The sequence below is a fragment of the Vicia villosa genome, linkage group LG3 (genome assembly GCF_029867415.1).
Source record: "Vicia villosa cultivar HV-30 ecotype Madison, WI linkage group LG3, Vvil1.0, whole genome shotgun sequence".
NCBI classification, from domain to species: Eukaryota; Viridiplantae; Streptophyta; class Magnoliopsida; order Fabales; family Fabaceae; genus Vicia; species Vicia villosa.
Window position 1 is genome coordinate 48,431,539 of NC_081182.1, and position 15,390 is coordinate 48,446,928.

Sequence of the window (15,390 nt, forward strand, 5' to 3'; positions counted from 1 at the left end):
AATGACTCTTTTATCATTCTAAACAAAATCTTTTTTTTTTTAAATGTCAAATATTTTTCTATATTTTTTTAAAAATTCGTTTTCGGAAACCTTCCCTTCCCCTCCCCTCCCCTCCAAACTCTTAAACATAGCCTAAAGATCTATTTGATACGCATTTAGTCCATAATCTGTATACATATAATAAGGAGATAAAGATGATTTATATATATATATATATATATATATATATATATATATATATATATATATATATATATATATATATATATATATATATATATATATATATATATATATATATATATGAATTTACCTCGTAAGAGGAAAAATTATAGGGTCCATAATCCACAATTGCGTCTCATTAAAAACTCTAAGGATCTATTTGGTACGCGTTGGTATATAAAGTTGTAAGAGTAGTGATGTATGTAGCATAAATGAGAATTTTGTGTTGGATAAATAGTAAGATTAGACGAGATAAAATTAGAAATGACAAATATTAGAGAGTGTTGGTATATCAAGTGTGAGTGTGAGCCCTATATTAGATGGAAAAGTATATGTTGAACATTTTATAAATAAGATGACTCATAAATTTAACGACTTAAGATTTTGGGTTAAAATGTGGTGTCCAATTTATTTTATGTGATTGTTCAGACTTCAATGTGATTATTCCCGCACACTCTCTCATGACCTAACAAAAAGAATGTTGTGTTAGCATCTACGGTAGAAAAGATAAATAAATAGATTTAAGTGGTTTAAGATCGTATTAAATCTGATAGAAGATAGTCAAATAATTAAAAGTTGTAAAAGACTCAGAAAACACTTTATTTGAGAATTTTATCAGAACTTGGGTTCCATATACATTGTAGATCCCAAACTCAAGAATCCCACAACACAGTCAAATAGTAACAGGCAAAGGGACCCAATTTGATTCACAATCAGCTAAATCTAATAGCTTAATTACCTAGCAGCAATTTAATTTAATTTACTTGCTTAACAACTACAGAACTCCACAAGTTAATACTAATTGAAATGAAACCACTGATTACACCTTAAAAGCTACTGGCCAAAACAAAAGAATCTCACACCATGAAACATAAGTAACAATTAGAATGTATTTAAGTTGCATAAACAGTTGGAGTTGAAACTTCTGATCTAGATTCGGTAGACGATGGTCGATTTTCTGGACGAAATCCTTCCATCATTCTCACCACTTCAGACATTTTTGGTCTCTGATCTGGCATTCTTGCAGCACAAGCCATCCCTATCTGTAGCATCTCCACCATTTCTTCTTCTATATTCGAATACCTTAACAGCTCCACATCGAAAACCTCTGCGGTCCATTCCTCTCTCACAACCGAGTTCACCCATCTAACCAAGTGAACAATTTGTTCGCCTTCAGCCGAATATATAGGCGATTTTCCAGTTAGAAGCTCGAGTAGCAGGACACCAAAACTGTATACATCAGACGAATGCATTGCTTTACGCGTGTCTGTTACTTCTGGCGCACGGTATCCTGATGCTCTTGTCCCTGGTGAAGGTACTGAACTCATCAATGTTGCTAAACCTATGTCAGATACACAACCGTATCCTTGTGAATTGACGAAGATGTTTGAAGCTTTTATGTTTCCATGAACTAGTTTCCCTCCTTGTTGAACATGGATGTGAGCAATTCCTCTCGCAGTTCCAATCGCGATTCTTAATCGGCTATCCCAGTCTAGAGAAGCTCTTCCTTCCGCTCGGTTACCTTCATGGTTTAGATTACATTAGCCACTTTCAAAAGTCGGAAAATTAATCAAGTAAATCAAGATAATATAAGAGAAAAGATTCAACAACATACCATGTAAGATGGAAGAAACACTTCCTTGTTGATAATAATCAAATACAACTAACTTCTCATCCTTTGAATAGTAATAAGCTCTTATTGCATCCACATTTTCATGCTTAAGTTTCCCTACAACTTCCATGTGTTGTTCAAACTCCTTTTTCCCAACAGTAACCTCTTTCAACCTCTTCACCACCACAGTGCTTGCATCCTCTAAAGCAGCTTTATATGTTGTACCAAAAGTTCCCTTTCCTAGAATCTCAGCAGAAGCTCTCAAAAGATCCTCTAGATCAAACGCGAGATTGCAATCCTCGAAAAATACTATCTTGTTTTTATCTCGGCTCGCAGAAGTTTCTGCTTTCGTAGAGACTTCTTTTTTCTTAGACTTCACAGATTCTTTCACACCTGCAGCAGCAAAGTCATAGCAGCACAGAATCATAACAACTGCAATCACTGCAAATCCAAGTGCGCAAACACCGATGATGATTCCCAATATTGCAGTTTCACTTAGTCCTTTGGTTTTCTTATGTGGAAGAGTATAAGGTGGATGCATAGGCAAAGCCGGAGGATGCGAACTATTAGTAACCGATGTAAGATTGTTACCAGAAAAAGCCCAACTTGGAAATCTAAGAAGTGATTTTGGTACATCACCACTAAGGTCATTGTTTGCTAAATTTAGCTCTCGAAGACTATGAATATCGATATCAGGAATCTCACCCGAAAGAGAGTTGTTTGCAAGGACTAATGAACTGAGATGAGTCAGATTTGAAACTGAAAAAGGGATGCTACCATTGAAAAAGTTGTTGGACAAATTGACAACAGTAAGATTATTCCAAACAGAAAAATCCAAAGGCAATGGTCCAGAAAATTTGTTAGACTGAAGATAAAGACTAGTCAAGTTTTTCAGCTCAGAGAATCCATCAGGGAAAAAACCAGTGATACCATTTGATCTAAGACTCACTGTCTCAATCGCCGCGAGGCGACTGAGCGTGTTCGGCGGAATTGGACCTCTTAATCCAGCTCCAGGTAACCGAATCGCGATAACTCGAGTTCGGTCGGCGTTGCAGGTAACTCCTCTCCAGGTTTGGCATACAGAAGAATTCTCATCCCAATTGACATGTGGAGAATGACTCATATTATGAAGAAAATCAAGTAAAGCTTGTTTATCTTCCACTGGTTCAGCTCCAACACTAACAAACACTAGTGAAAACATGAACAAGAGAGATAACTTCTTGTCCATATTTTGACTTGAAGAGAGAATAACAACACTTGATGTAAAGTAATAACCTCTCTCTCTATTCTTTCTTCTCAAGGTATCAGTCACTTTCACATGAAATTAACAAAACTGAAGAGGTAGGTAACATTAACATAGGATTAGATAATTAAACAAAAGTTGTATAGTCAAAATAAAAAAAGCAACTTGTGTATGAGGCTTGTTTGAATGTACAATTGTATATACAGTATACATTTCACCAAGACTATATACAGTAAAGTCAAAATAAACAGCTAATGTTTGAATGGAGAATAATTAACCTAATTAAGTTATTATTATCATCTGTTTAACACCAGCCAATAATAATTTGCTGACCAAGTCTTTGAACACTAGTGATATACTAATGCTTAAAGGTACACAGAAACAAAGGAATTGATAGAGTTTGATATAAAGAGAGAAAAGTAACATACTTACTTCAAGAAACTGATGAATTGGAGGAGAGGGACCATGCTGTTGTTTGAGAAGCGGTTAGTTAGAAGTTGGGAATCTGAAATGGTAATGATGGAGGATGAGCTGGATATGGTAGCGGGAAGAGCGGCATCACATGCAAATGGAGTAAGACAAACTCATTCGATATATAATCATCATTTTCAACCCCAATTGCTAACTACTAGTATATATAATAATATTATTTTATGCCGTACAAGTAGGAGGGTGCATATGATGTGAAATGTATGGACCCTTAATATACATTAACATTATTGTTTTGCAAACTATACCACTTGTACATGTTACTTGCAAAATACTCCTCTACATTAAGTAATTTGGTTTAAAGGAATTAAGAAATTTTATGCCTGCAATGTGTCCCTTCCAATATCACTCCTCTAGAATGTGCCTTCTTCATGATCTCATGAAGAGCTGGTCTTTGGAAGTCTCCTTGGACAACTTGGAAGGATGTGATACTTTGTAAAATTATTGAATGGGAAGGGATTGTCTCCTGTGTATATTTATACCAAAGAGAGAGAGAGAGAATAGTGCCACTGCCTGCACCATTAAAACTGTGTTGTTAAACTTTTTTTATTTTAATATTTTTATCTCTTCATCTCTCTTCAACAAGTGCCTTAGATTTCATTGGAGGTAAAATTGAGAAGAGAAAACTAGAAAGAATCCTCTCCCCTATTGAATGTAATCAAATGCAGTAATTCATTACCCATCAGCTAACCAATTTTGTACAATCTCTTGAACCAAGTACTACTACCTCCGTCTAAAATTATAAGATGTTTTGTGTTTTTCACACGAATTAAGAAATGTAATTATTACTTTATCAGAAAGTGAAATGATACGTAACTTTATAAAAATGTCTTTCAATAATTATATTGGAAAGCCAAATTAAAAGAGTATGAAAAAGAATAGTAATAAGTAATTGAGAATATATTGGGGAAAATTGTATTAATGTGGCATTGGAATTATAAAGTGACTTATAAATTGGAACAATTTTTTTTCCAAAGCGCTATATAATTTGGGATGGAGAGAGTATCAAACAATATTTCAACATCCCTATAAGTCAATTTAGGAGACACGCAAACACAAGTATTGCGTCAGTACAATAAAAATAAGTATCCTATCGGTCTATCCTCGTGTATTCTCTAGAAATATATGTAATAATATTATCTGATGAGTAAGAATATATATATATATATATATATATATTCTTAGTTAACAGATAATATTATTACATATTGATTTGCATATGTTGTTTATGTCTAAATAACGATGTGAAATCAATCGTATAGCTAATTAATAGAGGTCTTTTAGTCGGTTAATTAATATGACAACTTTAAGTTTCGATAATATGTATGACTGTTAAACCTAAATCTGACTCTAGAGTTTTAGTATTTAACAGATGAAAATATTTGTTCTAGTTATGAAAATTATTTTTTAGTATCAATGCAAAACTATTATAACAAGTTATAAATAGTTAAGGTATAACAAATATTAAGAACCAATATAATCAACAATATTAATGAATGACTAGAATATTTATAACGCCATGATCAAGATAAATATATGAGTATTTGGACAATTACACGTAACCCCAACAAAAGAAAATTTCGCTACTTTTATTCATAGATGTTGTAAAAACGATGCCAAGAACATAGTATAATAGGAAACACAATGAATTGGTTATAACTGATATTCTTTACTTTCTCTTTGAATCAAGATTACAAGTGTTACAAGAATAACAAATAACCCTCTCACCCTAAATTAGGATTTGCCATATGCAATGATGAGAGACTAGTATACTATTTATGATAAACCTAACATACTAAATTAATGGGCTTTTCAAAAATACCCATTATAAGGTAACATAAACAATTGGACATTACAAACATGCCCAATTCAAAATACTAACAACCCTAGCATTTCGACACTCAAATACTAGAACACACTTCAACCACAGTATCTAGGTCTTCAACAGCAGCATGCAAACAAGCTTCGTCCTCATGCATATTCTCTGTCGAACCAGAAGCTATCCTTCGACCTTAATAGAGTTCAATTCAATTCTCACAATAGAAACTTTACAATGATGATCATAAAGAAAGAGGGATGAAATAACATCAAAGGCAATTTCTTTAATCGGATAGAGCCTCCATCTTCAATCTTCAATATTTTCTTGAAATTTCTTTCTCAGTTATCTCAATTTTCTCTAATTTATGATATATAAATCTTAAATTATGGAATTCATGAATTGTGAATGGTTGTGACCTCTATATATAGAGGTATGAGTAGGCATTTTTCGTCCAACAAGCTTGCTTTTTTATCCATAAGTTATGTCCAGCTCATCCAAGTGGGTTGTGGCTACCTTATTTTGCCAAGCAAGCCTCTATTTTTGCCCAATGAGAAAATCATTTCTTCACTCTAAAGTTACTCAGCTAAGTGATCTTGAAATTGTCCAGTTTCATCCAGCGAGTTTGTCATCTCGACAAGCGTGCTTTTTAATCCATAAGTTATGTCCAGCTCATCCAAGTGGGTTGTGGCTACCTTATTTCGCCAAGCAAGCCTCTATTTTTGCCCAATGAGAAAAGCATTTCTTCACTCTAAAGTTACTCAGCTAAGGGATCTTGAAATTGTCCAGTTTCATCCAGCGAGTTTGTCATCTCGACAAGCGTGCTGTTGGACAAGTGACTTCAAGTACAAGAGATAGGGGAGAGTGACTGTGGTATTCAAAATTCGTGATTAATTTAAAAAATGTTATTACTTAATACAACAATGAATGTTAGTATTAAAAATATAGAAAGAAAAGTAACATAAATCATTTGAAATAATAAAGTAAATGACAAAAAGTGAAAGATATGGTTAGAGATATGACACTTAGATTTATACAGGTTTGGTCCAACTTTGACACTTAGATTTTCTAACAAAAGATTCAAATTGTCTATTTCTTTAGTAAACTTGCCAAGTATTTTTTTAATATCACAAATTTTATTTTTCGAAATATCACATTTATCACACTTGGCAAGTTCATCCCTTTTTTTTAGAAGGGAGAGAGTTTTGGACTAGATCATTTTGTCTCTCCCTAAAACTTTCTATTTCTTCCAACATTTAGTGATATGTCACCATGAGTGATATGCCACCATCGAAATCAGAATCTTCAACTTTAAGAGCTAGAATTTTGCTCTTCTTCTCTCACTCTCTCTCCTCATCCATAGCAAGCCTTTTCAGCTCTCTCTCATGTTCATATAGTTTTCCAAATAGAGTGTGTGACCATGGTTTCTAAAATTCTAGATTTCAAAATCACATTGACTTTAGATTGCCAACTACAATTTAAACATCTAAGAATTTTAGAACTAATTCCTCATTTGAAAATGTATTTTTTTAGTTCTCATATGACTCGCGATATGGGTAAACCATGTTTGCATTTGATTTATGTTCTCTTCAAGTTTCATTCTTAAAATTTCATACTCGCGAGCTAATGTGCCCAACCTTTTCCTCTTTACCTCTATATTTACTTCATGGATAATTTAGAGGATGTCCCATATTTTTTTGCAGTCTTGCAATGAGAATTTCGCAAAAACTCATCAAGATCGAGAGCGGTAGTGTTGACAGTTTTTACCTTTATACAACATTGTAAATTTTCTTTATCATCTTTGGTCCAATCCTTTTTAGGTTTATTCACTATAACACCATAAACTTTGTGTGTAGGAATAAATAGACATTCCTTCATAGCTTTCCAAATACCACGATTCATCCCTTCGGTGAAGAACTTCATCTTCTCTTTCCACAAATTATACCTTTCTCTATTAAATGATGGAGGTTTGTTTAGTGAATAGCTTGAATTCATTTCCTCCTTAGATGATTAGTATTTAACAAAGACTCCGATGTCATTTGTTGGACAAGTGACTTCAAGCACAAGAGAAGAGGTGAATTGTAGTATTTAGAATTTGCCGTTAACTTAAAAGTTTTCTTATTTAAAACAATAATGAGTTTTATTATTAAGAAAATATATAGAAAAACAGAGGAAATAATTTGAAATAATAAATTAAATGACAAAGAGATAGGGTTAGATAGATGGCACCGAGATTTATACAGGTTCAGACGGACGTTGGTTTACTATTGTCCCTAAGAGATCTTCTTGGAAGTCTTAATGATAATCTTGAGCTTTTACAAATTATGTCCACAAAACTTTTTTTACAAGAGAATCTAGAAATGTTACACTACCTTATTCCCCCAATCAAACAAGAGCTTTTTTCAAGGGCTAAACTCACGAACCAAGTAAAGATTTTACTGACTAATCTAAATAATCAAATATAACTTTTACCGACTAAGTTCTAGAAGCAAAAAGAGATTTTCATTGGTTTATCTCAACAACCAAACACAAACCATAAAGAAAATCACACTCTTGAAATAAATAATAGCACGACACCAGCACAATACTTTCCTCACAAGTAGTTTTCATCCAAAAAGCATTAAGGCAACTTTGATGGAGAGAATATACAAAAGAGAGAAGAGGATTGTAATAAAATACTAAGAAATAGGAAAACTCAAAATTATGGTGTGATTTCAAATGAGGAGAAGCCTCCTTTATATATGATAAAATGAGGCAAAAAAAGAAAACAATCTAAGAGCCGAATTAATAGGAATAATCAATTAGGCTAATTGATTATTGACCCACAATAATCTATTGTTCAAGCCACAAATGGAAGTTTTGATATTTATCAATTGCTAATTATTAAGAGACTGTCCTAGAGGATTTTAGACTTAGCTTAATGAAAATAATCAATTAGATTGTTAGGTATAATCAATTATTCAGTTTAAAAATTTCTTCCAATTAATCAGATATTCCCTTAATTAATTAGCTAGGCCTAAAAATATGTTTAGGTGATTTTATTAAATAAAGAGAAGCCTTAAAAACATTTTAGAAGTGTGTATGTGTGCGCGCGCGTGTGTGTGTGAGTGAGTGTGTGTGTGTGTGAGAAAGTTGTCACTGTATATTAGGAGTCACTCTCCTACTTTCATAAGACTTCGGCTACTCATAAAGACACAAGTAGACGAGCTTTCAAACTTTCTCCCTTTCATAACTCTAAACCTTTCAAGTTCCTTTTCCAGATATACTGATCATATAAGAACTTCTCTAAAACTTTGAACCTTCTAATTGATGAGGCTTAAGATATATTCAAGTTAATCACCATCATTAAAGAGTTATAAAGATACCACCACCGACTTCAACATGCATTAACGATGTCATTATCAAAACATCAGGATAGTCAACGATATTAGGATCCTTAGCTCCATACCTGCAAGCACATAGATCCACACGAGCTACCTTACTTCTCCATGAAGTAAATTGACCTAGAAGTCATCTAGAACCGCCTATTCTCGCCCAGTAAGCCAATATCTTCGCATGGTGTGAATGTATCAAAAAGGATGCCATGTTTCTTTCATGTATTTTCTAGAAAAGTTTGTGCTTCGTCTAGCAAGTTCTCTGCTACTCAACTTATTATATTCTATATTTTCCTTGGATATTTTCACTATACTCATGAATAACATAGTTAAGATTTCCATACATATGTTTTTATCTCCTTTTAATGACGGATTAAGGGGGTTTTGATCAGTGCATTTTGATGCACGTTCCTTTATGTTTGTACTTAGGCATTTCTTTGGTTTGCTTTGCTTATTTTTATATTTTATAATGTTTTTCTAATTTAGTTTATTTTTGGTTTAATTTCATTTTCGCACTTTATTTTCAACATTAGCAGTCTGCACTAAAACGGTCATAACTGGAGTTCCGAGAATCCGATTGAGGCGTTCTAATAATCGCCGGAAAGCTAAGAGAAAGAGATACAACTTTTGTGTTGGAGTCAAAGTCAGATTCAGAGTCAATTATTCCCAGAATTTCGTTTGAAGTTGCAGCATTAGTTTTATTTTAGTTTTGGGTCGTTAGTTTTGGGCCTGGGTTATGTTTTTGACCCAGTTGGGTTGTAAACCTTTTGATTCTCTCTAGTACCTAGGTCTGGCCGTACTGTTCATGACATTAGACTATTCACGATTTTATTGTTTTGAGAGCTTGAGACGTTGATCATGAAGAACTAAGTCCAAGGGTTGATCTATTGTTCATGTTCCACCGAATCTTTGAGGTTTTATAATTTTAATCCCAATTCTTTTCCCTTTCAATAATCTTCTATATGTGTTGCATGCTTAATTCGAATCATATATAATATTATTGATTTAATTCGGTTGGTTTATGTTCCTTGATCTGTTTCGCGATTTAGCGTTGCTTTATCGTTAACTTGCATATGTCAAATCATGTTTGCTTAATTCATGAGTGCTGAATCCGTTTGCTTTATTCGGATAATAGAAATATAAACCGTATAGTACCAATTTCGCTTGTTTATTGTTGCTGTAATCGAATAGGGGATATAATTCGCTTGGGGGTTAGATTTATAATTACCAATGATAAGTGGGGAACCCGAACAGTAGAACAACTTAATTTATAATCACTTTTCAGAATCACTTATTTGCTTTTTTTGTTAAATCGAACCTTAAACCAAACCCCCCATTAATTGTTACTGTTAGTTAATATAATACAAGAATCCTTGTGAGAACGATATTCGAGTTGTCGTTACCGCTAAACTATTGTTTTACAAAATACTCGTTTTTGATCCGTGCGCGACAGCGGATCAGGTTTTCATGTGATTTCTTGTGATTTAAGTTAATAAGTTCTTATGTGAAACAAATAATTTTGGCACTTACCAACCCATTTTAGTAAATAAAGGTATATTATGGTTGAGTCCCATATTCTAGCCACTCTGAGTACTAGTAAATATCCTTTAAGGGTCGTGTTTGAAGGTGAACGGGGCATGGAGTAAAACATATTTAATCTTCCAAAATACGGTTCAGATAACGCATATACATATCATTAATAGTATTCCCCGTATTTTGAAAAATGTAACAGGCACGAGAAAACTCTTTGTTGTATTCATCGACAGTTTTCCACAAAGCGGTAACAAGAAAATGTTGTAATATCCATGTCTGTTAAACGAAAAATATTAGGAATTATATAAAACGTTTAAGTTACACAAATATCATCTGAAGGAGACATGAGTTTCATGTCAAGTGTTTAGTCTTGATATTACTTCCTTCGTCTAGTTAAGTGTACAAGTAAATGAGTAATCTAGACATACAATTCCTCATTTGTACTAATGAATACTCTCTATGTCTATGAAGTACTTTAGGTGTACAATATCAATGTATGTTGCACTCTTATCCGTAAAAGTTTCTATGTCAACCAAGTACAAAAAATATATCTTGATGGAACAAATTATGTGATAGTCTATAAATGCATCACCAATGCAATGAGAAATAGAACCATTAAAATGGTCGATGTATATCAAATCTAGCCATATAAATCGTGCATAGAATCCTCGTGTCTGATTTATCTCAAATTGAGCCTCCGTAGGACCAACCCAGAAGTGTTTAATCATAACGACTAATGCTTCAAATATCTAAATAATAAAATGACATAGTAGTTGACCTCTGGTAGGTATATGGAGTAAATAAGAAACATCATCCAAGGTGAGGCTCCTCTTACCAATGGACATATGAGAGGACGGTGAATTCGAATGTCGTCTCACCAATGGACATATGAAAGGTGATGTCTTCAAAAGTCATCTCTCGACAAACACTAACAACTTATGTGGTCTATATAGGTGTATCTGATCCTTCTAATTCTTTTTTATATGAGAGAAGACATATCATATGAGAATATATTTTTTATATGAGAATGGTGAGAATAAAAATAACCATTAGATTAAATCATGTGGCTAAAATTAAAACATAACTTAAAGTGAGTCATGTGTTACTCACATGCTCTACAAAAAATTTGTGTGTTTATTATGATAGAGAAAGAGAAATAGAGTGAAAAATAGTTGCACATGGCTCATGTGTGTGTGTGACACCCCAATATATGTATGTATGCATAAATGCACATTCTCACTGTGTGTGTGCGGTTTTGTTAAAGTTTTGTACGACGTTGGTTTTTATGCATCCCGTTGCCAAATCAAATAATTTCTTATTGATGTTAAAATTTATGGACGTGATCTATATGATGTTAGTTTTCAATCCAACGGTGGATATTGTAATATAGATATGTGATAAAGAGTTTTCAGAGATGTCATGTTATTAAATTTGACATTAGTATTATTTGATCCTGTCCATATAAATATATATATGTATTTAAGCGGGTGAGTAGAAATCTACTATTACTAGTTGATAATATATATTTGACTCACTAATAGTTAGTTGGTTCAGTGGTGATTGACGCTGAACTTGGTAGGAAAATCACGGTTCGATCTCTCGCAACTGCGATCGGGAGGAGGCTGAAACCACTTGATTGTAGAACTGACCCCGAACCGGACTAAACCGGCAGTGATAAACCAAAAATATATATATTTGACTCAATTAATTATAGATGGTGTTAATAGATAATTATAAAACTTAATAAGTACTCCATTATATATACTACATTATTATATTAATATACCAAATAATACATATTACCATTATTGCAATACTACACCATTATTAGTATTATATCTAATTAATATATATTCATGGTGTTAATTATACATCATTGATCTTATCGTAATGCAAGTATCCCGTAACCACCAAAATGAATATTTTAGTCAATTATACATGTAGTTTCTTAATTTAATTAGGAAAATATCCGTGTCTCCGCACTTTTATATATATATATATATATATATATATATATATATATATATATATATATATATATATATATATATATATATATATATATATATATATATAAAGATTTGTTTTAGGAAGCTTTAACCAAAAAGAAAATTAATTAAATGCACTCTAAGGTAAAATGTTGCTAAAATAAACTTTCATAAAATTAAGTGCATGTGACTTCATCAAGGTCATATGTTTAAATTAATTGTTGACATCTAATTTTTCTATCTCTTATTTTAAAAACTCTCATACTTGATATATATATATATATATATATATATATATATATATATATATATATATATATATATATATATATATATATATATATATATATATATATATATATATATATATAATGAATCTGAACTATTAGATTTTAAAATAAATTGTGGATATTAAGTGTCAATATTTTTTTCTCTCTCCTCCATCATTTATTTTAATAATGGAGGAGAGAGAAAAAAAGATTGACACTTAATCTCCACCATTTATTTTAAAATCTAATGGTTCATATTTATTCTCACATTCTCATATAAATTACTCATTCCCACTAGATATGCCATATATATATATATATATATATATATATATATATATATATATATATATATATATATATACTGAATTGTAAAGTGAACAATAATTATATAACCGTGAATGCATTTGCCTTGAAATGAGTACTAAATTGTAAAATGAACAATATTTATATAAACTGTTAATGCATTTGTCTTTTAGATATTTTGCATGATGTCGAAATTATGATAAAATTAGCTTTCATGTACCTTGAATGGTGTTTCTGAGTATATGTGTGCACCCTTGCATTATAAGTCATTAGGAATCTTAGAAATCACCTAGAACAAGTTTGGAATGGTTGTTGCTTGGCACAATGCATGAAAAATCACATTTTGCACAAAAATCATGTGCATGTGTCGACACATATGTGTTTCATGTCAGCGCATGTACTACATGTTTTAAGGCAAAAAGTTTTTATTTTCCAGTGTCGGCTCATCTCTCTTCATGTGTCGACACATGCTGCATAAATGACTCTATGAGTCGACACATATGTGTTTCGTGTCGACTCACGTGCTATTGTTTTTAGGAAAATATTGTGTTTCTTTGTGTCGACCCAAATCTTATATAGGTCGACTAGTGTAGTTGCATGAGTCAACGACTCATGACATACTACAAGTCGACACATGCATCAATAACTACCATCAAGTGTCGACACATACTGAAGCAAATTCCAAAAATCAATTTTTCTATTGAGTTTCTAAGTCTTTATTTTGCCTTTAACTCTCATACCTATATATACATAATACATGCATCTTTCAGATTGATGAAACTATAAATATATACTAAGATTGCTCATCATCTTCAACCTTTATGCATACAAACAAATAAAGTATACATATTCATTCATTTTTTGTGTGCCATCTAAACTTGGTTGATAACGTTCAATTTAGATTGGTTGTAACCTAAAGTTGGGTTGAGAATCATAGGGGGTTTCATCAGAAAAATATGAGGGTTTTACTCCAAGATCAAGGTGTTGATTTGGGGGTCTTTGACAAGGTTATGCAATTGGATTCGATCGAGTGAGGAGCTTTGAAGAACAGGTGGTTCTTGCAAAGGAGTAGTGTCAGACGGTGAATCAATTGGTAATATTGGGTGACAACAACTCGCAATTTGTATTCGACCAAGTGAAAGATTTGTTCAATGATGAAAAATGACAAAGGAATCTCGCACAAACACTCTACAATTCACAAGATAACTACAAGGAATTTAAATGAGGTGAAAGAAGAACACTCAAAGGTTCTCTCAAATTTCTGGATAAAACGGGTCTTGGATCTTGATGGTTATCAAGAGCTTGATCAACCATGAATCATTACAAGATTGATCAATTCTCTTTCTTTGGTTTCCCTCAAACAACAAATTACATACACAAGATGTAATAAAAGGAGATGCAATCGGACATGGATTAACACTCAAGAGGTTTTTTTGAAACAAGAGAAATAAAACAAGGTGCTAATAATAGACACACTAGAGAAGAAAAGACAAATTGACATTCATTTTTGTCTTAAGGTTTCACCAAGACTTTCATCATGAAAATAATCCCACTTGGAGTCTCTTTCATGACTCATTGTCACACATATGTATGTTTGGATCAAAGAAATAACTATTTAAATCTAAGGTGGGAATTTGGATTTTTGAAGCCATGATTCGAGTAAAATGCAAATCATTATTCGAGTCACGTGTTGTGATTCGAGTCAAGTTCAAATTATGATTTGAATCAAATTAAGAAGAGGTAAATTCTAGCTTCCATGAAGAGTTATGATTCGAATCAAGTTGATCTTGTAATTTGAATCAAATCTAATAGAGGCAAAATCCAATTTTCACAATATGCATGATTTGAATCAAATAACTTAACACCTTAATTTTGGTGTTCTAATATATATATAGAATATCATATGAGAATGTAAGAATGAATTTGAACCATTGGATTTTAAAATAAATGGTAGAGATTATGTGTGAATTTTTTTTCTCCTACATCATTTATTTTAAAATCCAATGGTTCAGATTCATTCTCACATTCTCATATAAAAAAGACCATCTCATATGATATGCCATATATATATATATATATATATATATATATATATATATATATATATATATATATATATATATATATATATATATATATATATATATGAGGAGGGATCAAATTACACCCGAAGAGTTACACCACGAGTTACACTCGTTCAATAACTACATCTCGAATTAATATTTTTTAAATTCAACCGTTGGATTGAAACATAATATCATATAGATCATACCTATAAAGTTTGAGCTTAATCTATAATGATTTACTATATCATCAAGATATCCAAAGATTAACGTCAAAATGAGCTTTCATATAATGTTAATTTTGATGTAATTCAATGACATAGTAAATCATTATAGATTAAGCTCAAACTTTATAGGTATGATCTATATGATATTATGTTTCAATCCAACGGTTGAATTTAAAAAATATTAATTCGAGATGTAGTTATTGAACGAGTGTAACTTGTGGTGTAACTCTTCGGGTGTAATTTGATCC

General features: G+C 32.0%; 1 protein-coding gene across 2 annotated transcripts; it reads right to left on the reverse strand.

Moving 5' to 3' along the window:
• Positions 1-529: 529 nt before the first annotated feature.
• Positions 530-3,675, reverse strand: LOC131661327 (probable inactive receptor kinase At4g23740). Of its 2 annotated transcripts, none has more exons than XM_058930835.1 (3): positions 3,506-3,675; positions 1,838-3,167; positions 530-1,744 (listed from the first exon to the last, which is right to left on the reverse strand). In XM_058930835.1, exons 2-3 carry the CDS (start codon positions 3,060-3,062, stop codon positions 1,116-1,118), a joined length of 1,854 nt encoding a protein of 617 aa, XP_058786818.1. In that variant the 5' UTR covers positions 3,063-3,167; positions 3,506-3,675; the 3' UTR covers positions 530-1,115. The 2 variants fall into 2 exon arrangements, with proteins under 2 accessions (XP_058786818.1, XP_058786817.1); XM_058930834.1 differs by having other exon boundaries at positions 531-1,744; positions 3,510-3,675.
• Positions 3,676-15,390: the final 11,715 nt, after the last annotated feature.

Bases quoted from the DNA above. Each gene is read 5' to 3' on its own strand.
- LOC131661327 (XM_058930835.1), bottom strand. From the start codon at position 3,062: ATGGACAAGAAGTTATCTCTCTTGTTCATGTTTTCACTAGTGTTTGTT. The intron at 1,745-1,837 runs GTATGTTGTTGA...TAAACCATGAAG, and splicing joins TGTTTCTTCCATCTTACATG to GTAACCGAGCGGAAGGAAGA.